Source organism: Miniopterus schreibersii, assembly GCF_964146895.1.
Source record: "Miniopterus schreibersii genome assembly, contig: HAP1_SCAFFOLD_172, whole genome shotgun sequence".
In the NCBI taxonomy this organism is placed as follows: domain Eukaryota; kingdom Metazoa; phylum Chordata; class Mammalia; order Chiroptera; family Miniopteridae; genus Miniopterus; species Miniopterus schreibersii.
The window spans coordinates 28,514-53,521 of NW_027669734.1; the positions used below are offsets into that span (position 1 = coordinate 28,514).

A 25,008-nucleotide genomic window follows, 5' to 3' on the forward strand; every position below is an offset into this window, starting at 1 on the left:
AATGAAGAGAACCAGGAATTATAAATACGCAGGCTAATAGAACAGAATTTGGTAAATACATACCTCCTCTTCCTTCTTCTCTTAGTGTCCTCAGAGGGCACACAGTCATTTGACAATGAGTATCACCAATATCTCAGGTGTATTCAGCAACGCAGTCACCCGTGTGTGCAGTTTTAATTTGTGCAGGTTCTGCTATCCATAGTCAATCACAAATTGAATTTATCAAATGGAAAATTCCAGAAATAAATGATTATTGAGTTTTAAATGAGTTTAATGAGTTTATGCACAATTCTGTGAATCTTGATGAATCTCATGGGGACTGCCTCTGTCCAACCCAGGACATGAATAACAATCCCTTTGGCCAGAGTTTACACACTTGAGTACCCTACCTGCCCTTTACGCCCTCGGTAGCCTTCTCGGTTATCACACTGGTGAACGCTGTCATGGTATGGCAGTGCTGGTGTTCAAGTAAACCTGATTTTCCTTCATTCTGACCCAAATGGGTCAGAGTAACGATGCTGGCAGTTTGGATATGCCAAAGAGAAGACAGCAATCTTAGCCTCGGGAAGCATGCTTACGAAAGCTCATATACATTTCGGGTTTAGTACAACTCACGTTTCCAAACATTCATGCACAGGAGGTGTATCCCTGGCACATAAGCTGGGCCTGCTCTATAATAATAGCACAAAAAGAGGAGAGAGCTAACAGCTTTATAGGAGTAGCATTTCTAGATGTTTCTGGCGTTTACTTAGTTTCAATCTGAAATGGATCCTAAACTTGTCAAACTTGGCCTTTACACACATCTGAATATAAATTTTGAAAACACATGGAATTTCACACTTGAAGTGAAAAAATGAATGGAATGCTGTATTTTTGATAAAAATAGCTATCTGAACTACAAAGCAGGAGAGATCAAAGAAGATTTAAAACAATGGAAAGACCTCTTTGGGAAGAAAATTGTGATTCTTACTGTATTACATGTTTTTCCAGCATTTTCCCATCAAATACTATTCTGATTGCCTCCTACTTATCTTAGAATACGTTCATAGCTGATTCTTTTGACTTGGTATTTCTGACTTTACCTATTGGAGAAAGAACAGAGGAGCTGAAATGTATCAGCTAATTTTCGCCAGGTTTGTGTGGCAATGGCTCATGTATCCTCCACTAAATATTTCTAATCAATTAATGAACATTACTTCTGCCCAATATGAGACATTTTTGTTTATTTAGGTAAGGATACATACGCCAGCCGGTACCCTCACTGTGAAGAAAGGGGTCTGGAACTTTTGGGCCGGCAGAATCACAGTGGGAACTTTTAAATTCATTCGCGGGCTCAGCCATTTCTTGAAAGCAAGAGTTCTGCTGTGCAGTGTCAGGACCATGAGAGGTTTCCTACGCTTGCATGGTCTGCTAGATCTGACTTCCACCCAAGGCACTGTTGGCCCCAAAGTCAACCTAGGCCACCAATCTTAGTTAGCCCTCTCATAATACTCATTTCTCTTTCATACCTATCCTGCATTCTTTATGTCACTGGACTCAGTTAATAGTTGCTAATTATAGGAAAACGTTTGAATCATATGAAAACTCAAGTGGAAATGGATCCAACAGGACCTTGGTACTGCTACAAACTTAACCGTTTCCTTTATGCATGTCACAAGGTCTGCATGACAAATAAACCTCAGAGGCCATTTTTTTCTCCATCCAATCAATGTCCTTTTTTTTTTTTTTTCTTTTAAATCACTGATATCTCCGTGGTTTATAGTTAGAGAACAAAAAAGAAGAATACAAATTTTCCTGGATGGGTCAAAGTATTTCTCGCTCCCTGTAAATTTCTGGGACGAAACAGTGTATGGTTAGCAACTGCTCTGTGGTAAAAAGCAAGCAAGCAAACAAACAGTTCAATTCTACTTCATGTGTTACATCCCTACAGAAAGGGTGTGCATTTAATATAAGCCTGGAAGTAATTTAATTATCATAATTTCTCTAGGATGATTTCAATTTGCATAAGAGAGAATTTGTATGGATAAGCACTGTTTAAGGAATTATGAGGCATAGCTCCTAAAAAGGATATCAATTTTGTCATTTCCTGGATCCTGGGATTTCCATAGGTCACTAAACACCTCCAAACATCACCATAATATGCCTGATATCCCTGCTCAGTCTGATCCAATTTAAAGTTTTGTGGACCTGCAACCAGATATTTCGATTTACTATTTCTCCGTATACTAAAACACCGAGTTACAGGCAACATACACACACGATCATGGAAATATATAGACATATGTATATGTTCTTATGCAAATGATTTGTATGTAAGAGATTATATGATGTGCTTAGAAATCTCTCTGTTTCTCTAGAGAGTAATGCAGAACATGCATCGGAAGCATTTGTGACTGGCTTAATAAAGAGACAACTCAAGACCCAAGCGTTTGAACTCCGTGGTAAGATTACTGTAGATATTTTGACCTCTCCTGTGAAGCACTGGTTTTGTTAATGGCATATATCATTATGGGTCATTCGCTGAATGTTTACAACTTACTGTGTGCACATCCTTCAGAGCTATTGCTATCTGGAATTTCAAAACGCATTTCCAATATAATAAGACTTGAAATGACTCAAAATTACTCCTTTTCACCCATGTGCTTCAGAATGGATGTAGTTTGAGCTGTTGTGCAACACCATTCATGTCGTTGCCCATCAACATCAAAGCTCTTGGGTGAGCAGGGGCCATGTCCAATTGCAGCAATTTTTGGAAAGGATTCTTTGTTTCTGAATGGTAGTTCTCAACAATGAGCCAAAATATTCAGAAACCTATGTTGTAAGCAGATATGCTGTCATCAGGGCTCTGATTTTCCCATTAGAGTAGAGCCCACAGGCACAGGAGATTGAGCATAGATCTGACGATTCCTTGGATGTTTAGAATGGCAAACGTGCATTGGCATCACAGTAAAGTCTCCAGGTGCATGAAATCCCAACAATATGGGTAAGCCTGTTGCTTGAAATTCCAGAGGTAGTCACTGACATCTCCTCTCTAGCTATGCAGGTACCTGTTGGCATCTTCTTCAAATATGAGGCTACTTTGTCTCCATTGAAAATCTGCTCTGTGGTTTGGCCATCTTCACTAACTACCTTTGCTAGAGCTCCTGGCATAGTTGCTACAGCTTCTCCATGAGCACTTGCTGCTTCGCCTGGCACTTTTATGCTTATGGGGATGACTACTTTTCCTTAGCCCTTGAACCGATCTCTATGAGCTTCAAACTTTTCTCTGCCATTTTCGTAGTATCGAAGAGAGGTAGGGTCTTGCTCTGGGTCAGGGTTAGGCCTAAGGGAATGTTGTAGCTGGCTTGTCCTTGTATCCAAACAACTAAAATTTTCCCCACTTCAAAACTTAGGCCATTTTGCTATCTTATCCTTGTTGGGTTTTGTGTAGTATCACCATTAATGTCCTTCTAAACTCTTTCTCTGTATTCCCTACCAGGCTTACTGCCACAGGAGGCCTAGCTTTAGGCCTGTCTGGGCTTTTGTCATGCCTTCCTTCCTGAACTTAATCATGTCTAGTGTTTGAAATAGGGGACAGATGTGAGATTCTTCCATTCACTTGTACACTTAGCGGCCAATGTGGGGTTATCAATGGGCTTAATTTCATTATTGTTGTGTCTCAGGGAATAGGGAGACCAAAGGTAAGGAAAAGGGACAGGAATGGTGCGTGAGTGGAGAATCAGATAATGCACAACCTTTATGAGGTAAGGTTGTCATCTTACATGGGCATGCTAAGACGCAGTCCAAAACAATTACAAGAGTAACATCAAAGATCCCTGCTTACATATCACCATAACAAGTATAATACTAATGAAAATGTTTGAAACATTGGGAGAGTTACCAAGGTGAGCCATCGCTCTTGTAAAGAGCGACCCAATTAATGGCTCAATGCAGGGATGTCAAATATGGCCCTTTTGTAAAAAAAGAAATATGTGCACAGTAAAAGGACGGTATGATGAACTCAGTTCATCAAATAGGTAGTATCAACCACAAGATTAAAATTTATATGAAAGAATCAAATGCAAATTTTGGAGTTGAAATATACAATAAGTAAAATGGGGAAAAAGTCAAGGGAGGGTTTCAAAGGAAGGTTTGATTTGCCTGAAGAGAGAGTCAGCACACTTATGGTCATGGGAATACCGGAAGGAGAGTAGAGAAAAAATAAGCAGCAAAAATATGTGAAGACAGAAAGCCAGAAATCTTGAACAGTATTCAATGCAAGTTATTAAACCACATTGGCATCCTAAATGAATGGAATCTAAGTTGAATGAGCACAGAGATCCACAACCAGACCCATTATGCTAAAAATGTTGAACGACAAAGGGAAAAACAGCTGATTGAGGAAAAGGAAAAACACACCAAGGCAGGTGCGCAGGTGACAGAGTATCAGAGCCTCTGGATGTCAAAGGCATGGGATGGAACGGTCAAAATGGGTGAGAAAATTCTGAGAAATTGGAATGTTGTATCGGCAAACTATTTTCCAAAGTGAAGGTGAGATAAAGAGATTCCAAAATAAATAAAAGGAGGGAGAATTCATTGTGGGCAGACTTGCTCTACAGTAAATACTAAGGAAAGTAGGTAATCTCACACAGTAATTTAAATCCACACAATAGAAATTTAAAAAATTAAAAACACACACACAAATCACTCAAAAGAATTCTAGAATGATGGAAGGCCGTGTAAACAGATAACTGACTCTTTTCTTAATTGTTTTAAAAGGCACCTCTGTTGAACTAAAAGCATAACATATGTTGTTGGGACATTCACCTCTAGACATATATTATTTTTCACAAAGCTGCATACAAAAGATGGGGAGGATACGGATGAATCAGAAAGTGACACTAGATCCCTAGGAAGAAAACAAAGAACCAGAGATTGTAAATTAGGCAGTTATATAGCAAACACCCTAAATATATCCTTCCTTAAATCTGTCTCTCAGCTTCCCTAAAAATTTTAGTTTCATAAATAAATCATTTAAGCAGCATTTGGGTAACGCTTCTCATATTCACACACGCAATATGCACTACAGCAGCAGAAAACTGGGTAAGAGGGAATAAAACTGTGTGGCAACCAAAATTCTATATCGCCCTGGAATTCATACAGTAGAAATCTGCAGCATACACAGAAGGGTGACTATGGTGATTGTGGCCCAACTCTCTGAAAAACTAACAGACATTGAAAAGTGATATATTATGGAAATATTGTAGATATTTATGTTCTATGTTACAGGCGAACATCTGTAAAACTCTCAACGATAAAATATATTGTAAACAAATAGATTAGGTAACTTCAAGAACGATAGGATTTTTAAAAAAGACTTAAAGGCAATGGTAGGATTTTGTGAAATAAGAAAATTGTGCCTGTTAATGGATTATAGGTTTATCCACCATATGCCTTTTTGGCTCGCAGTGTTAAGCACAACCTGCACTCAAGGGCTCTTATCGCCTTTCTGATCCTCTAAATTTTTTGCTCCCTCAATTCAAACGCAACAATTCTTCTAATTGTATTTTTTCGGGGAAGACCAAGCATTAAAATATATCTGCAATGCTTCTCCTGTCACGTGTTGCTCTAACTGGTCTCTTTCACAAATGGCATGACTTACTGCTGCAAAGTCGTCTGCCCAATCCAGTGTGTCTTTGGCGTTGCTAAGGATGCCACATCAAGACTTCACCTCTGCCTAGGTTGCTGTGTTGATATGTTTGTACTACCATGGTGATACACGTGGGCTCAGTCATTTGACCAAAGCAAGGCTTCCAGTCCGTGATGTCTGCATCATGGCAAGTTTCCGTCTCAGTTACACTTTGTGTTGAAACCTATTTTGTTTTGTGTTTTTGTTCAGAAAACCTTACACAGTAGGTGACTCACACTCATCATACTAATTGTTCTTTTTGCAGGATTCCGTTTTTTATTCAATATAATTTTATTGATTTTGGAAAGACGAAGAGGGAGGGCGAGAGACATAAAAATATCGACGAGAGAGAAACAGCGATGGGCTGCCCCCTGCACGCCCCCAGTGGGGACCAGGCCAGCGACCCGAGCATGTGCCCTGACTGGGAATCAAACCTGTGACCTCTTGGTGCATGGGCTGACGCACTACCACTGAGACACACTGGCCAAATTAGATGCAGTCTTTACAAGTACATTTCATTATAATTTCTCTGCCTTTGGGCCTAGAGAGTAGCTTCCAAACACAGCAATAAGGAAAGTCACTTAAAGTTCCCAATGGATAGGGACACAATACCAGTGCTCATATTCCTGTAAATTGGCCATTTCCCCGCCCCAGTAGAAAATCTAATGGTTATCAGAACTGAGAGGATGGAAGCTTTACCTGTGTACACAAGTTACCTGTTATTCCTTTCCAATGCTACCTAATGCCTAATTGCTTTGCACTTAAATAACAAAAGGAGGGCAAGGGCGTGGTCTAAGACTTTCAGGCTTATGGTAGGGTTTTGGCACTATGATGACTATCATTTGCAATCTGACCTGGGTAATAGAGTTTGAACCCACCCCTCCATGTTTACCCTTCAACTATAAATGTGCTTTTGGTTCACATGAAAGTTGTGTGACTCAGATCAGCTGTAGGAAGTTTTAAATTTTCAAAAGAGTTTGTATGTTACGAGCACAGACCCATTAAAGCAACTAGGAGACCTCATTTTGTGATTGAATTTTGTCATTAGCTGGATATGTCACCTTGGTCAAATCACTAAACACGGATAACCTTCAGTACAATGAGATTTATGTGATGGTAAAAGGCTATAGTGATTCAAAGTGTTTCTTTCTGAATAAAGATATTTCCGTATAATTCTTTCCTGTGGAAAACTGCGACTCAGAGGAGTACTAGACACAAGCGCACGTACACATGCAAACCAAGATGCACACACACACACACAAACATCAACACACATATGTCAATATTTACCTTACAAACTGATTTAAAACTGCTTATTTCTCTAGAGCCTGATGCAGAACACTTACCCGGTGCTTTTGGAAGAGGTATAATAAAGGGGGAAGTCAAGACACCATCTAAGAGCCACGCTGGTAAGAACAAGAATATCTCAAGTTAATTTATGGTTTTTTTAAATTCTCAAAAGTTTATTAAAGCTTCGACCTTCAGTCTGTATAGGCTATAATTTCATGATAAAATATCTCCATAGTTCCTTCCTATAGTTAGTAGATCTTTAGCAGCTACATCAAGGGACTATTAGATACATAATACATATCTCAGAACTCGTCCCTTTAAAGCGATCCCCAGAAATCCAATGCTATCATGATCTGGGAGTATTCTTCAGGGAAGTCTTTAAAATGCTATTCTGCTCACTTTCATTGTCAGGCCCAATTGGATACTTGCTTGGGTTTTGCAAAAGCAGAAAAGCTACCTTATTGATGGGAGTAGAGGTGGAATATAGAAAATCAATATTGCATTGATTATGAATTCCGTCCGTGTGATGAAACTATCGGGCAAATTTCTAATATCTCACGTACTGAGGAGACTATTTTTTTGTGTGCACTTTTTGCCTACAGTTAAAGTATAGCTTAGTGTTCCTTCTTCTGGAAGATCAGTCCTTGGCACACTTTGTCACGATCTTGGATATGGTACCAAAGGAAGTAAGAAGGTTAAGAGAGCCATCAGGGAAGGAAACCATAAAAGAGACCCTTTCAAAACAACTGTCATCCAAAAGTGATGGTGTTCATGCCCCAAGTCCATGCCCTCACAGGGACAGGACTAGAAGCTTGACACTACAGGGATTGAGATTTCAGTAAAATATGCAGTAGGCCTGCCTCATCACTTAGTAAATTATCAGGCACACAATGACAACACGCCTCCAACTGGATGGGAGCCCAGTACCCATGTTTGCTACCATACATTGCCTAAAATGTGCAGGTTTAAAACAAAATGCAGGAGACGTGCAAAGAAACAGCAAGTATGAACTATACACAGGAGAAGAACAGGCCGCAAAAACTTTTTGTATATTCCAGTTGTAGGATGCAGATTAACTTAGTATTATATTAAATAAAGAGTCCCATGCTGAGGGGTGAAAGGAATATAGGTGACAAGGGCTCATTAAAGAAACATGTCACCAAAGAGATAAAAAGATGTATGAAAATAAAAAAACTGAAAATTTTCCCCTTGAAATTCCAATATCTGTAAGGTAAAATTCACTAGAGGGGCTCAAGAGTAGATTGGGAAAATCAGAAGAAAGGATCTCTGCACTGAAAGTAATGGGAGCTGCAAAAGCAGAACAGAGAGAAACTGGGGAAAAGAAAGCATTGGAAGAAACAATGGTTGAAATTTTTCAACGTATTCAATGGTCAATATCAATTTCCACATCCATGCTCAATGAAATCTAAGTAGAATATGTGCAGAATAATGTATAACCCGGCCCCACATGATAAAATTTAGGAAAGACAGAGATGATTATAAAAGCCACAAATGGGAAACAACTCATCATGGAAAAGAGAAACCTGGTAGGATGAAGTGGTGACTTCCCATCACCAACTAGGAAAGCCTGCAGGCGGGGGCATGGCACATTCCAAGGCCTCATAGAACAAACTGTAAAAAAAATGTTCCATCTATCCAACGTACCTTTCAAAGTCAAGGTGAGAAAAAGAAATTTCCAAATTTTTTGTAAAATGTGGGATCTTTGGCTAGCTGACCTCCCTTAACAATAACAGTAAAAAATGTCTCTTTATGTTGAAATCCATTGACTGCTCCCAGTAATCTGAAACCCTCCCTAAATGGAGTATGGGTTCAAGGAATTCTAAAATTCCCAAACACAGGAGGGACGCATGTTCTTTCGCTATAATTGGAACTGCAGAATCAATATGTATACCATTGCATTGTTGTGCCTATGAAATATGGAAAAGTAATACAGTTGACTGTAGCAGCACAAAATACTTGTGTGGGAGTCCAATGTATTTCAGCAAGATGATACAACAGATGTTTACTCAAATGCCAGGAACCAAATAAAGAGACCAGGGATTGTAAATATGGAGGCTGATGGGACAGAACTTGGTAAATACATACCTTCTCCTTCTTTGTTCTCTTAGTGTCCTCCGAGGGCACACAGTTATTTAAAATTAAGTATCACAAGTATCTTAGGTGTATTCAGTAAGCCAGTCCCCAATATGTGCAATTTTAACTTATCCAGTATCTGCCCCCCATGGCCAATCATGAATCAAATTTATCAAGAGGAAAACCCCAGAAATAAATGATTAATGATTTTTAAATTTGATTTTATGCACTATTCTGTGAATCATGATGAATCTCATGGAGACTGCTTCTGTCCCACCCAGGACGTGAATAATAATCCCTTTGGCCAGCGTTTACCACAATTCTATATTACCCTGGAATTTATTTAGTATAAATATGCAGCATATACTGAAGGGTGACTATAGTGATTGTGACTCATCTCTCTGAACTACTAACAACCATTGAAAAGTCATTTAATATGGGAATATTGTACAGAACTATGTTCTATGTGTTTTTATAAAATAGCTTAGATACCTTAAAAAAATTGTATTTTTTAAAAGAAGACTTAAACGCCATGGTCCAATTTTGTGTAATAAAATATTCTACCTCTTAATAGATTATAGATTCTCCACAGCATACCTTTCTTCTCACACTGTTAATGCCAATCTGTACTTTGGGGACATCTCATTGCCTTTGTGATTATTTAAATATTTTTGCTCCCTCACTTCAAGTGAATCAATTCCTCTCAACGTATTTGTCAAAATAAAATATGCCACCTAAGGTTCTCCTGTCCTGTGTTGCCGTAACCAATATTACTTTGACAGATATCATAACTTACTGTAGGAATGTTTTTCTGCCCAATCCAGTGTGTCTTTTGCTTTGCTAATGATGCCATATCCTGACTTCACCTCTACTTAGATTGCTAGGGTGGTATATTTGTACTACCATGTTGATATTCATGGGCTCAGTCATTTCACCAAAACAAGGCTTTCATTATATGATACCTGCATCATGACAAGTTTCTGTCTCAGCTACATTTTGCATTGGAACCACTTTTTTGTTTGTGTGAGTTTGTTTGTTTGCTTGTTTTCCCAGAAAATTTTACCCAGGCGGTGGCTCTGAGTCACCATTGTATTTAACCTTCCTGCAAGATGCAGTATTTTCAAATAAGTTACATTTTTATGCTTTTGTCATTGAGCTAGAAAGTCATTTCCAAATCCAGGTAAAGGTCAAAATCACCTGATAGTTCAAATGGAAAATTGCATACTACCAATTCCCAAAAAACTGTACATTACCAGTTTTCCCCTCTCCAGCTAGATGATGTAGATGCTTATAAGATTTGAAAGGGCATAAGCTTTATCTCTGTCCTCAAATTACCTGTCATTCTTTTCCAAACCTAGCTAATGGCAACTTGTTTTACACTTATATAACAAAAGGCGGGGAGGACATGGATATATTCTTGGACAAGTCCAAGAATGGCTGCTTCACACTAGGGTTCTGCAACTATGATGACTATAGTTTGCAACCTGACCTGGGGAACAGTGTTTGGACTCACCCCTCCAGGTTTACCTTTCCAATATAAATGTGTGTTTTTATACACATGAAAGTTATGCTATTAAGATCAGCTCTCTCAGAAGTTTTAAATTTGCAAAAGAATTTGTATGTTATGAGAAAAGGCCCATTTAAGCAATGATTAATTTAATCATTTAATTCAGTTTGTTATTGAATTAGTCATTAGCTGGATATGTCACCTTGGTCAAATCCCTAAACATAAATAAGCCTCAGTACAATGAGACTTATGTGATGGCTAAGGGCTCTAATGATTCTAAAGTATTTATAGCTGAAACACAGGTATTTCATCATACTGTTTTTTCTGAGAAAAACTGCTATTTAGCTGGGTATTAGACACAAGCACACTTACACACACACAGCAACACACACACAAATATCAACACACATATGTTAATATTTATCGTAAAGAACTTATTTAATACTGCTTATTTCTCTAGAGCTTGACACAGAACACTTACCCAGTGCTTTTGGAAAACGTATAATAAAGGGGGAAGTCAGGACACAATCAAAGCAACAATCTGGTAAGAACAAGAATATTTACTCTCTATTTATGGTTTATTTGTCTTCTCAGAAATTTATTTAAGTTTGGAGCTTCAAAGACCACAGTATCTGTATGTAATTATTACCTGATGCAACATCTCCATAATTTCTTCTTGTAATTAGTAGAGGGCTACAAATTGTCCCAATGGATAATTAGATGCATAATACATGTTTTAGAATTTGTCTATTTAACCTGATCCACAAAATGCCAATGCTATGGTGAGCTTAGAATATGCTTGATGGAAGCCTTTAAAATATCATTTCACTCAGTTTATGTTTTCAGACCCAATTTGGTGGTTGCTTTGCATTTGCAGAAGCTGAAAAGCTACTTTCTCAATGGGATTAGAAGAGGATTTTAGAAATAGATATTGCATTTACTATTAATGCCCTCCATGAGTTTACACTATTAGGCAAATTTCTAATATCTCAGTTGAAGTAGTGACCCTTGTGTTTGTTTGTTTAATAAAGTTCAAAGAATAGATTAGTGCTCCTTGTCTGGACAGATCAGTTGTAGACACATTTTGTCACAATCCTGAATATGGTACCAAAGGAAGTGGGCAGGTTAAGTGAACAACCAGGGAAAGGAGAGAATAAAAGAGACCCTTTGTAAGCAAAAGTCATCCAAAAGTGATGGTGTTCATGCCCCAAGTCCATGCCCTCACAGGGACAGGACTAGAAGCTTGACACTGCACTGATTGAGACTTCAGTAAAATATGCAATAGGCCTGCCTCATCACTCAGTAAATTACCAGGCACACCACCGGGGGAGGCCTGAAGTTCAATTGAAGTCATATTGAATCAGCTAATAGAAGAAAAATGACTCCAAGAATGGAGACAACAGGCCTACAACTGGATGGGAGCCCAGTACCCATGTTTGCTACCACACATTGCCTAAAATGTGCAGGTTTAGAACAAAATGCAGGAGACATGCAAAGAAACAGCAAGAATGAACTATACACAGGAGAAGAACAGGTGGCAAAACCTCTGTTTGTATATTCCAGTGGTAGGATGCTGAATAATTTACTGTTATATTAAATAAAGAATCCCATGATGAGAGGTGAAAGAAATATAGGTGACAAAGGCTCATCAAAGAAACATATCACCAAAGAGATAAAAAGATGAATAAAATAAAAAAACTGAAAATTTTCCCCTTGAATTTCCAATATCTGTAAGGTAAATTTCACTAGAGGGGCTCGAGAGTAGATTGGAAAAATCAGAAGAAAGGATCTCTACACTAACTGTAATGGGAGCTGTAAAAGTAGAACAGAGAGAAACTGGGGCAGGGAAAGCATTGGAAGAAACAGTGGTTGAAATTGTTCAAACATATTCAATGATCAATATCAATTTTCACATCCATGCTCAATGAAATTTAAGGAAAATGAGTGCAAAGTAATATATGAACAGGTCCCTCGTGATAAAATTTAGGAAAGACAGTGATGATCATTAAAGCCACAAATGGGAAACAACTCATCACGGAAAAGAAAAACATAGTAAGATGAAGAGATGACTTCCCATCACAAACTGGGGAGGCCTTAAGTTCAATTGAAGGCATGTTCAACCAGCCAATAGAAGAAAAATGACTCCAAGAATGTTTCATCTAGCCAAACAATCTTTCCATGGCAAGATGAGAGACACAGAATCCCAAATTTCACACAAAATTAATGAGAGATCTGTGTGCTAGCAGACCTCCCAGATCAGTAGTAGTAAGAAAGTTTTTTATGTTGAAATCAATTGACTGCAGGCAGTAATCTGAAACCCACCCTAAATGGAGGATGGGTTCAAGGAATTCTAAACTTCCAGTTCACGGCAGGGATGCAAGTTCTGCCTCCATAGTTGATTCAAAAGGCAACTGCAGAATCAATATGTGTACCATTGTATTGTCGTGCCTATGAAATATGGAAAAGTAATACAGTTGAATGTGGCAGCACAAAATAATTGTGTGGGAGACCAATGCATTTCAGTAAGATGATACAGCAGTTGTTTACTCAAATGCTGAGAAGCAAATGAAGAGAACCAGGAATTATAAATACGCAGGCTAATAGAACAGAATTTGGTAAATACATACCTCCTCTTCCTTCTTCTCTTAGTGTCCTCAGAGGGCACACAGTCATTTGACAATGAGTATCACCAATATCTCAGGTGTATTCAGCAACGCAGTCACCCGTGTGTGCAGTTTTAATTTGTGCAGGTTCTGCTATCCATAGTCAATCACAAATTGAATTTATCAAATGGAAAATTCCAGAAATAAATGATTATTGAGTTTTAAATGAGTTTAATGAGTTTATGCACAATTCTGTGAATCTTGATGAATCTCATGGGGACTGCCTCTGTCCAACCCAGGACATGAATAACAATCCCTTTGGCCAGAGTTTACACACTTGAGTACCCTACCTGCCCTTTACGCCCTCGGTAGCCTTCTCGGTTATCACACTGGTGAACGCTGTCATGGTATGGCAGTGCTGGTGTTCAAGTAAACCTGATTTTCCTTCATTCTGACCCAAATGGGTCAGAGTAACGATGCTGGCAGTTTGGATATGCCAAAGAGAAGACAGCAATCTTAGCCTCGGGAAGCATGCTTACGAAAGCTCATATACATTTCGGGTTTAGTACAACTCACGTTTCCAAACATTCATGCACAGGAGGTGTATCCCTGGCACATAAGCTGGGCCTGCTCTATAATAATAGCACAAAAAGAGGAGAGAGCTAACAGCTTTATAGGAGTAGCATTTCTAGATGTTTCTGGCGTTTACTTAGTTTCAATCTGAAATGGATCCTAAACTTGTCAAACTTGGCCTTTACACACATCTGAATATAAATTTTGAAAACACATGGAATTTCACACTTGAAGTGAAAAAATGAATGGAATGCTGTATTTTTGATAAAAATAGCTATCTGAACTACAAAGCAGGAGAGATCAAAGAAGATTTAAAACAATGGAAAGACCTCTTTGGGAAGAAAATTGTGATTCTTACTGTATTACATGTTTTTCCAGCATTTTCCCATCAAATACTATTCTGATTGCCTCCTACTTATCTTAGAATACGTTCATAGCTGATTCTTTTGACTTGGTATTTCTGACTTTACCTATTGGAGAAAGAACAGAGGAGCTGAAATGTATCAGCTAATTTTCGCCAGGTTTGTGTGGCAATGGCTCATGTATCCTCCACTAAATATTTCTAATCAATTAATGAACATTACTTCTGCCCAATATGAGACATTTTTGTTTATTTAGGTAAGGATACATACGCCAGCCGGTACCCTCACTGTGAAGAAAGGGGTCTGGAACTTTTGGGCCGGCAGAATCACAGTGGGAACTTTTAAATTCATTCGCGGGCTCAGCCATTTCTTGAAAGCAAGAGTTCTGCTGTGCAGTGTCAGGACCATGAGAGGTTTCCTACGCTTGCATGGTCTGCTAGATCTGACTTCCACCCAAGGCACTGTTGGCCCCAAAGTCAACCTAGGCCACCAATCTTAGTTAGCCCTCTCATAATACTCATTTCTCTTTCATACCTATCCTGCATTCTTTATGTCACTGGACTCAGTTAATAGTTGCTAATTATAGGAAAACGTTTGAATCATATGAAAACTCAAGTGGAAATGGATCCAACAGGACGTTGGTACTGGTACAAACTTAACCGTTTCCTTTATGCATGTCACAAGGTCTGCATGACAAATAAACCTCAGAGGCCATTTTTTTCTCCATCCAATCAATGTCCTTTTTTTTTTTTTTTCTTTTAAATCACTGATATCTCCGTGGTTTATAGTTAGAGAACAAAAAAGAAGAATACAAATTTTCCTGGATGGGTCAAAGTATTTCTCGCTCCCTGTAAATTTCTGGGACGAAACAGTGTATGGTTAGCAACTGCTCTGTGGTAAAAAGCAAGCAAGCAAACAAACAGTTCAATTCTACTTCATGTGTTACATCCCTACAGAAAGGGTGTGCATTTAATATAAGCCTGGAAGTAATTTAATTATCATAATTTCTCTAGGATGATTTCAATTTGCATAAGAGAGAATTTGTATGGATAAGCACTGTTTAAGGAATTATGAGGCATAGCTCCTAAAAAGGATATCAATTTTGTCATTTCCTGGATCCTGGGATTTCCATAGGTCACTAAACACCTCCAAACATCACCATAATATGCCTGATATCCCTGCTCAGTCTGATCCAATTTAAAGTTTTGTGGACCTGCAACCAGATATTTCGATTTACTATTTCTCCGTATACTAAAACACCGAGTTACAGGCAACATACACACACGATCATGGAAATATATAGACATATGTATATGTTCTTATGCAAATGATTTGTATGTAAGAGATTATATGATGTGCTTAGAAATCTCTCTGTTTCTCTAGAGAGTAATGCAGAACATGCATCGGAAGCATTTGTGACTGGCTTAATAAAGAGACAACTCAAGACCCAAGCGTTTGAACTCCGTGGTAAGATTACTGTAGATATTTTGACCTCTCCTGTGAAGCACTGGTTTTGTTAATGGCATATATCATTATGGGTCATTCGCTGAATGTTTACAACTTACTGTGTGCACATCCTTCAGAGCTATTGCTATCTGGAATTTCAAAACGCATTTCCAATATAATAAGACTTGAAATGACTCAAAATTACTCCTTTTCACCCATGTGCTTCAGAATGGATGTAGTTTGAGCTGTTGTGCAACACCATTCATGTCGTTGCCCATCAACATCAAAGCTCTTGGGTGAGCAGGGGCCATGTCCAATTGCAGCAATTTTTGGAAAGGATTCTTTGTTTCTGAATGGTAGTTCTCAACAATGAGCCAAAATATTCAGAAACCTATGTTGTAAGCAGATATGCTGTCATCAGGGCTCTGATTTTCCCATTAGAGTAGAGCCCACAGGCACAGGAGATTGAGCATAGATCTGACGATTCCTTGGATGTTTAGAATGGCAAACGTGCATTGGCATCACAGTAAAGTCTCCAGGTGCATGAAATCCCAACAATATGGGTAAGCCTGTTGCTTGAAATTCCAGAGGTAGTCACTGACATCTCCTCTCTAGCTATGCAGGTACCTGTTGGCATCTTCTTCAAATATGAGGCTACTTTGTCTCCATTGAAAATCTGCTCTGTGGTTTGGCCATCTTCACTAACTACCTTTGCTAGAGCTCCTGGCATAGTTGCTACAGCTTCTCCATGAGCACTTGCTGCTTCGCCTGGCACTTTTATGCTTATGGGGATGACTACTTTTCCTTAGCCCTTGAACCGATCTCTATGAGCTTCAAACTTTTCTCTGCCATTTTCGTAGTATCGAAGAGAGGTAGGGTCTTGCTCTGGGTCAGGGTTAGGCCTAAGGGAATGTTGTAGCTGGCTTGTCCTTGTATCCAAACAACTAAAATTTTCCCCACTTCAAAACTTAGGCCATTTTGCTATCTTATCCTTGTTGGGTTTTGTGTAGTATCACCATTAATGTCCTTCTAAACTCTTTCTCTGTATTCCCTACCAGGCTTACTGCCACAGGAGGCCTAGCTTTAGGCCTGTCTGGGCTTTTGTCATGCCTTCCTTCCTGAACTTAATCATGTCTAGTGTTTGAAATAGGGGACAGATGTGAGATTCTTCCATTCACTTGTACACTTAGCGGCCAATGTGGGGTTATCAATGGGCTTAATTTCATTATTGTTGTGTCTCAGGGAATAGGGAGACCAAAGGTAAGGAAAAGGGACAGGAATGGTGCGTGAGTGGAGAATCAGATAATGCACAACCTTTATGAGGTAAGGTTGTCATCTTACATGGGCATGCTAAGACGCAGTCCAAAACAATTACAAGAGTAACATCAAAGATCCCTGCTTACATATCACCATAACAAGTATAATACTAATGAAAATGTTTGAAACATTGGGAGAGTTACCAAGGTGAGCCATCGCTCTTGTAAAGAGCGACCCAATTAATGGCTCAATGCAGGGATGTCAAATATGGCCCTTTTGTAAAAAAAGAAATATGTGCACAGTAAAAGGACGGTATGATGAACTCAGTTCATCAAATAGGTAGTATCAACCACAAGATTAAAATTTATATGAAAGAATCAAATGCAAATTTTGGAGTTGAAATATACAATAAGTAAAATGGGGAAAAAGTCAAGGGAGGGTTTCAAAGGAAGGTTTGATTTGCCTGAAGAGAGAGTCAGCACACTTATGGTCATGGGAATACCGGAAGGAGAGTAGAGAAAAAATAAGCAGCAAAAATATGTGAAGACAGAAAGCCAGAAATCTTGAACAGTATTCAATGCAAGTTATTAAACCACATTGGCATCCTAAATGAATGGAATCTAAGTTGAATGAGCACAGAGATCCACAACCAGACCCATTATGCTAAAAATGTTGAACGACAAAGGGAAAAACAGCTGATTGAGGAAAAGGAAAAACACACCAAGGCAGGTGCGCAGGTGACAGAGTATCAGAGCCTCTGGATGTCAAAGGCATGGGATGGAACGGTCAAAATGGGTGAGAAAATTCTGAGAAATTGGAATGTTGTATCGGCAAACTATTTTCCAAAGTGAAGGTGAGATAAAGAGATTCCAAAATAAATAAAAGGAGGGAGAATTCATTGTGGGCAGACTTGCTCTACAGTAAATACTAAGGAAAGTAGGTAATCTCACACAGTAATTTAAATCCACACAATAGAAATTTAAAAAATTAAAAACACACACACAAATCACTCAAAAGAATTCTAGAATGATGGAAGGCCGTGTAAACAGATAACTGACTCTTTTCTTAATTGTTTTAAAAGGCACCTCTGTTGAACTAAAAGCATAACATATGTTGTTGGGACATTCACCTCTAGACATATATTATTTTTCACAAAGCTGCATACAAAAGATGGGGAGGATACGGATGAATCAGAAAGTGACACTAGATCCCTAGGAAGAAAACAAAGAACCAGAGATTGTAAATTAGGCAGTTATATAGCAAACACCCTAAATATATCCTTCCTTAAATCTGTCTCTCAGCTTCCCTAAAAATTTTAGTTTCATAAATAAATCATTTAAGCAGCATTTGGGTAACGCTTCTCATATTCACACACGCAATATGCACTACAGCAGCAGAAAACTGGGTAAGAGGGAATAAAACTGTGTGGCAACCAAAATTCTATATCGCCCTGGAATTCATACAGTAGAAATCTGCAGCATACACAGAAGGGTGACTATGGTGATTGTGGCCCAACTCTCTGAAAAACTAACAGACATTGAAAAGTGATATATTATGGAAATATTGTAGATATTTATGTTCTATGTTACAGGCGAACATCTGTAAAACTCTCAACGATAAAATATATTGTAAACAAATAGATTAGGTAACTTCAAGAACGATAGGATTTTTAAAAAAGACTTAAAGGCAATGGTAGGATTTTGTGAAATAAGAAAATTGTGCCTGTTAATGGATTATAGGTTTATCCACCATATGCCTTTTTGGCTCGCAGTGTTAAGCACAACCTGCACTCAAGGGCTCTTATCGCCTTTCTGATCCTCTAAATTTTTTGCTCCCTCAATTCAAACGCAACAATTCTTCTAATTGTATTTTTTCGGGGAAGACCAAGCATTAAAATATATCTGCAATGCTTCTCCTGTCACGTGTTGCTCTAACTGGTCTCTTTCACAAATGGCATGACTTACTGCTGCAAAGTCGTCTGCCCAATCCAGTGTGTCTTTGGCGTTGCTAAGGATGCCACATCAAGACTTCACCTCTGCCTAGGTTGCTGTGTTGATATGTTTGTACTACCATGGTGATACACGTGGGCTCAGTCATTTGACCAAAGCAAGGCTTCCAGTCCGTGATGTCTGCATCATGGCAAGTTTCCGTCTCAGTTACACTTTGTGTTGAAACCTATTTTGTTTTGTGTTTTTGTTCAGAAAACCTTACACAGTAGGTGACTCACACTCATCATACTAATTGTTCTTTTTGCAGGATTCCGTTTTTTATTCAATATAATTTTATTGATTTTGGAAAGACGAAGAGGGAGGGCGAGAGACATAAAAATATCGACGAGAGAGAAACAGCGATGGGCTGCCCCCTGCACGCCCCCAGTGGGGACCAGGCCAGCGACCCGAGCATGTGCCCTGACTGGGAATCAAACCTGTGACCTCTTGGTGCATGGGCTGACGCACTACCACTGAGACACACTGGCCAAATTAGATGCAGTCTTTACAAGTACATTTCATTATAATTTCTCTGCCTTTGGGCCTAGAGAGTAGCTTCCAAACACAGCAATAAGGAAAGTCACTTAAAGTTCCCAATGGATAGGGACACAATACCAGTGCTCATATTCCTGTAAATTGGCCATTTCCCCGCCCCAGTAGAAAATCTAATGGTTATCAGAACTGAGAGGATGGAAGCTTTACCTGTGTACACAAGTTACCTGTTATTCCTTTCCAATGCTACCTAATGCCTAATTGCTTTGCACTTAAATAACAAAAGGAGGGCAAGGGCGTGGTCTAAGACTTTCAGGCTTATGGTAGGGTTTTGGCACTATGATGACTATCATTTGCAATCTGACCTGGGTAATAGAGTTTGAACCCACCCCTCCATGTTTACCCTTCAACTATAAATGTGCTTTTGGTTCACATGAAAGTTGTGTGACTCAGATCAGCTGTAGGAAGTTTTAAATTTTCAAAAGAGTTTGTATGTTACGAGCACAGACCCATTAAAGCAACTAGGAGACCTCATTTTGTGATTGAATTTTGTCATTAGCTGGATATGTCACCTTGGTCAAATCACTAAACACGGATAACCTTCAGTACAATGAGATTTATGTGATGGTAAAAGGCTATAGTGATTCAAAGTGTTTCTTTCTGAATAAAGATATTTCCGTATAATTCTTTCCTGTGGAAAACTGCGACTCAGAGGAGTACTAGACACAAGCGCACGTACACATGCAAACCAAGATGCACACACACACACACAAACATCAACACACATATGTCAATATTTACCTTACAAACTGATTTAAAACTGCTTATTTCTCTAGAGCCTGATGCAGAACACTTACCCGGTGCTTTTGGAAGAGGTATAATAAAGGGGGAAGTCAAGACACCATCTAAGAGCCACGCTGGTAAGAACAAGAATATCTCAAGTTAATTTATGGTTTTTTTAAATTCTCAAAAGTTTATTAAAGCTTCGACCTTCAGTCTGTATAGGCTATAATTTCATGATAAAATATCTCCATAGTTCCTTCCTATAGTTAGTAGATCTTTAGCAGCTACATCAAGGGACTATTAGATACATAATACATATCTCAGAACTCGTCCCTTTAAAGCGATCCCCAGAAATCCAATGCTATCATGATCTGGGAGTATTCTTCAGGGAAGTCTTTAAAATGCTATTCTGCTCACTTTCATTGTCAGGCCCAATTGGATACTTGCTTGGGTTTTGCAAAAGCAGAAAAGCTACCTTATTGATGGGAGTAGAGGTGGAATATAGAAAATCAATATTGCATTGATTATGAATTCCGTCCGTGTGATGAAACTATCGGGCAAATTTCTAATATCTCACGTACTGAGGAGACTATTTTTTTGTGTGCACTTTTTGCCTACAGTTAAAGTATAGCTTAGTGTTCCTTCTTCTGGAAGATCAGTCCTTGGCACACTTTGTCACGATCTTGGATATGGTACCAAAGGAAGTAAGAAGGTTAAGAGAGCCATCAGGGAAGGAAACCATAAAAGAGACCCTTTCAAAACAACTGTCATCCAAAAGTGATGGTGTTCATGCCCCAAGTCCATGCCCTCACAGGGACAGGACTAGAAGCTTGACACTACAGGGATTGAGATTTCAGTAAAATATGCAGTAGGCCTGCCTCATCACTTAGTAAATTATCAGGCACACAATGACAACACGCCTCCAACTGGATGGGAGCCCAGTACCCATGTTTGCTACCATACATTGCCTAAAATGTGCAGGTTTAAAACAAAATGCAGGAGACGTGCAAAGAAACAGCAAGTATGAACTATACACAGGAGAAGAACAGGCCGCAAAAACTTTTTGTATATTCCAGTTGTAGGATGCAGATTAACTTAGTATTATATTAAATAAAGAGTCCCATGCTGAGGGGTGAAAGGAATATAGGTGACAAGGGCTCATTAAAGAAACATGTCACCAAAGAGATAAAAAGATGTATGAAAATAAAAAAACTGAAAATTTTCCCCTTGAAATTCCAATATCTGTAAGGTAAAATTCACTAGAGGGGCTCAAGAGTAGATTGGGAAAATCAGAAGAAAGGATCTCTGCACTGAAAGTAATGGGAGCTGCAAAAGCAGAACAGAGAGAAACTGGGGAAAAGAAAGCATTGGAAGAAACAATGGTTGAAATTTTTCAACGTATTCAATGGTCAATATCAATTTCCACATCCATGCTCAATGAAATCTAAGTAGAATATGTGCAGAATAATGTATAACCCGGCCCCACATGATAAAATTTAGGAAAGACAGAGATGATTATAAAAGCCACAAATGGGAAACAACTCATCATGGAAAAGAGAAACCTGGTAGGATGAAGTGGTGACTTCCCATCACCAACTAGGAAAGCCTGCAGGCGGGGGCATGGCACATTCCAAGGCCTCATAGAACAAACTGTAAAAAAAATGTTCCATCTATCCAACGTACCTTTCAAAGTCAAGGTGAGAAAAAGAAATTTCCAAATTTTTTGTAAAATGTGGGATCTTTGGCTAGCTGACCTCCCTTAACAATAACAGTAAAAAATGTCTCTTTATGTTGAAATCCATTGACTGCTCCCAGTAATCTGAAACCCTCCCTAAATGGAGTATGGGTTCAAGGAATTCTAAAATTCCCAAACACAGGAGGGACGCATGTTCTTTCGCTATAATTGGAACTGCAGAATCAATATGTATACCATTGCATTGTTGTGCCTATGAAATATGGAAAAGTAATACAGTTGACTGTAGCAGCACAAAATACTTGTGTGGGAGTCCAATGTATTTCAGCAAGATGATACAACAGATGTTTACTCAAATGCCAGGAACCAAATAAAGAGACCAGGGATTATAAATATGGAGGCTGATGGGACAGAACTTGGTAAATACATACCTTCTCCTTCTTTGTTCTCTTAGTGTCCTCCGAGGGCACACAGTTATTTAAAATTAAGTATCACAAGTATCTTAGGTGTATTCAGTAAGCCAGTCCCCAATATGTGCAATTTTAACTTATCCAGTATCTGCCCCCCATGGCCAATCATGAATCAAATTTATCAAGAGGAAAACCCCAGAAATAAATGATTAATGATTTTTAAATTTGATTTTATGCACTATTCTGTGAATCATGATGAATCTCATGGAGACTGCTTCTGTCCCACCCAGGACGTGAATAATAATCCCTTTGGCCAGCGTTTACCACAATTCTATATTACCCTGGAATTTATTTAGTATAAATATGCAGCATATACTGAAGGGTGACTATAGTGATTGTGACTCATCTCTCTGAACTACTAACAACCATTGAAAAGTCATTTAATATGGGAATATTGTACAGAACTATGTTCTATGTGTTTTTATAAAATAGCTTAGATACCTTAAAAAAATTGTATTTTTTAAAAGAAGACTTAAACGCCATGGTCCAATTTTGTGTAATAAAATATTCTACCTCTTAATAGATTATAGATTCTCCACAGCATACCTTTCTTCTCACACTGTTAATGCCAATCTGTACTTTGGGGACATCTCATTGCCTTTGTGATTATTTAAATATTTTTGCTCCCTCACTTCAAGTGAATCAATTCCTCTCAACGTATTTGTCAAAATAAAATATGCCACCTAAGGTTCTCCTGTCCTGTGTTGCCGTAACCAATATTACTTTGACAGATATCATAACTTACTGTAGGAATGTTTTTCTGCCCAATCCAGTGTGTCTTTTGCTTTGCTAATGATGCCATATCCTGACTTCACCTCTACTTAGATTGCTAGGGTGGTATATTTGTACTACCATGTTGATATTCATGGGCTCAGTCATTTCACCAAAACAAGGCTTTCATTATATGATACCTGCATCATGACAAGTTTCTGTCTCAGCTACATTTTGCATTGGAACCACTTTTTTGTTTGTGTGAGTTTGTTTGTTTGCTTGTTTTCCCAGAAAATTTTACCCAGGCGGTGGCTCTGAGTCACCATTGTATTTAACCTTCCTGCAAGATGCAGTATTTTCAAATAAGTTACATTTTTATGCTTTTGTCATTGAGCTAGAAAGTCATTTCCAAATCCAGGTAAAGGTCAAAATCACCTGATAGTTCAAATGGAAAATTGCATACTACCAATTCCCAAAAAACTGTACATTACCAGTTTTCCCCTCTCCAGCTAGATGATGTAGATGCTTATAAGATTTGAAAGGGCATAAGCTTTATCTCTGTCCTCAAATTACCTGTCATTCTTTTCCAAACCTAGCTAATGGCAACTTGTTTTACACTTATATAACAAAAGGCGGGGAGGACATGGATATATTCTTGGACAAGTCCAAGAATGGCTGCTTCACACTAGGGTTCTGCAACTATGATGACTATAGTTTGCAACCTGACCTGGGGAACAGTGTTTGGACTCACCCCTCCAGGTTTACCTTTCCAATATAAATGTGTGTTTTTATACACATGAAAGTTATGCTATTAAGATCAGCTCTCTCAGAAGTTTTAAATTTGCAAAAGAATTTATATGTTATGAGAAAAGGCCCATTTAAGCAATGATTAATTTAATCATTTAATTCAGTTTGTTATTGAATTAGTCATTAGCTGGATATGTCACCTTGGTCAAATCCCTAAACATAAATAAGCCTCAGTACAATGAGACTTATGTGATGGCTAAGGGCTCTAATGATTCTAAAGTATTTATAGCTGAAACACAGGTATTTCATCATACTGTTTTTTCTGAGAAAAACTGCTATTTAGCTGGGTATTAGACACAAGCACACTTACACACACACAGCAACACACACACAAATATCAACACACATATGTTAATATTTATCGTAAAGAACTTATTTAATACTGCTTATTTCTCTAGAGCTTGACACAGAACACTTACCCAGTGCTTTTGGAAAACGTATAATAAAGGGGGAAGTCAGGACACAATCAAAGCAACAATCTGGTAAGAACAAGAATATTTACTCTCTATTTATGGTTTATTTGTCTTCTCAGAAATTTATTTAAGTTTGGAGCTTCAAAGACCACAGTATCTGTATGTAATTATTACCTGATGCAACATCTCCATAATTTCTTCTTGTAATTAGTAGAGGGCTACAAATTGTCCCAATGGATAATTAGATGCATAATACATGTTTTAGAATTTGTCTATTTAACCTGATCCACAAAATGCCAATGCTATGGTGAGCTTAGAATATGCTTGATGGAAGCCTTTAAAATATCATTTCACTCAGTTTATGTTTTCAGACCCAATTTGGTGGTTGCTTTGCATTTGCAGAAGCTGAAAAGCTACTTTCTCAATGGGATTAGAAGAGGATTTTAGAAATAGATATTGCATTTACTATTAATGCCCTCCATGAGTTTACACTATTAGGCAAATTTCTAATATCTCAGTTGAAGTAGTGACCCTTGTGTTTGTTTGTTTAATAAAGTTCAAAGAATAGATTAGTGCTCCTTGTCTGGACAGATCAGTTGTAGACACATTTTGTCACAATCCTGAATATGGTACCAAAGGAAGTGGGCAGGTTAAGTGAACAACCAGGGAAAGGAGAGAATAAAAGAGACCCTTTGTAAGCAAAAGTCATCCAAAAGTGATGGTGTTCATGCCCCAAGTCCATGCCCTCACAGGGACAGGACTAGAAGCTTGACACTGCACTGATTGAGACTTCAGTAAAATATGCAATAGGCCTGCCTCATCACTCAGTAAATTACCAGGCACACCACCGG

At 38.4% G+C, this 25,008-nt stretch overlaps 1 protein-coding gene across 1 annotated transcript in view; it reads left to right on the plus strand.

Annotated features, from left to right (window-relative positions):
- LOC308552083 (uncharacterized protein) overlaps nt 1-25,008 on the plus strand; it is a gene marked incomplete at both ends in the record, with an annotated part of 78,822 nt that overhangs the window by 28,350 nt on the left and 25,464 nt on the right. Inside the window, 6 exons of the mRNA XM_081163044.1 lie at nt 2,358-2,441; nt 6,994-7,077; nt 11,020-11,103; nt 15,481-15,564; nt 20,117-20,200; nt 24,143-24,226. Coding sequence (XP_081019170.1) covers nt 2,358-2,441; nt 6,994-7,077; nt 11,020-11,103; nt 15,481-15,564; nt 20,117-20,200; nt 24,143-24,226 — 504 coding nt within the window. The remainder of the gene's footprint in view (nt 1-2,357; nt 2,442-6,993; nt 7,078-11,019; nt 11,104-15,480; nt 15,565-20,116; nt 20,201-24,142; nt 24,227-25,008) is intronic.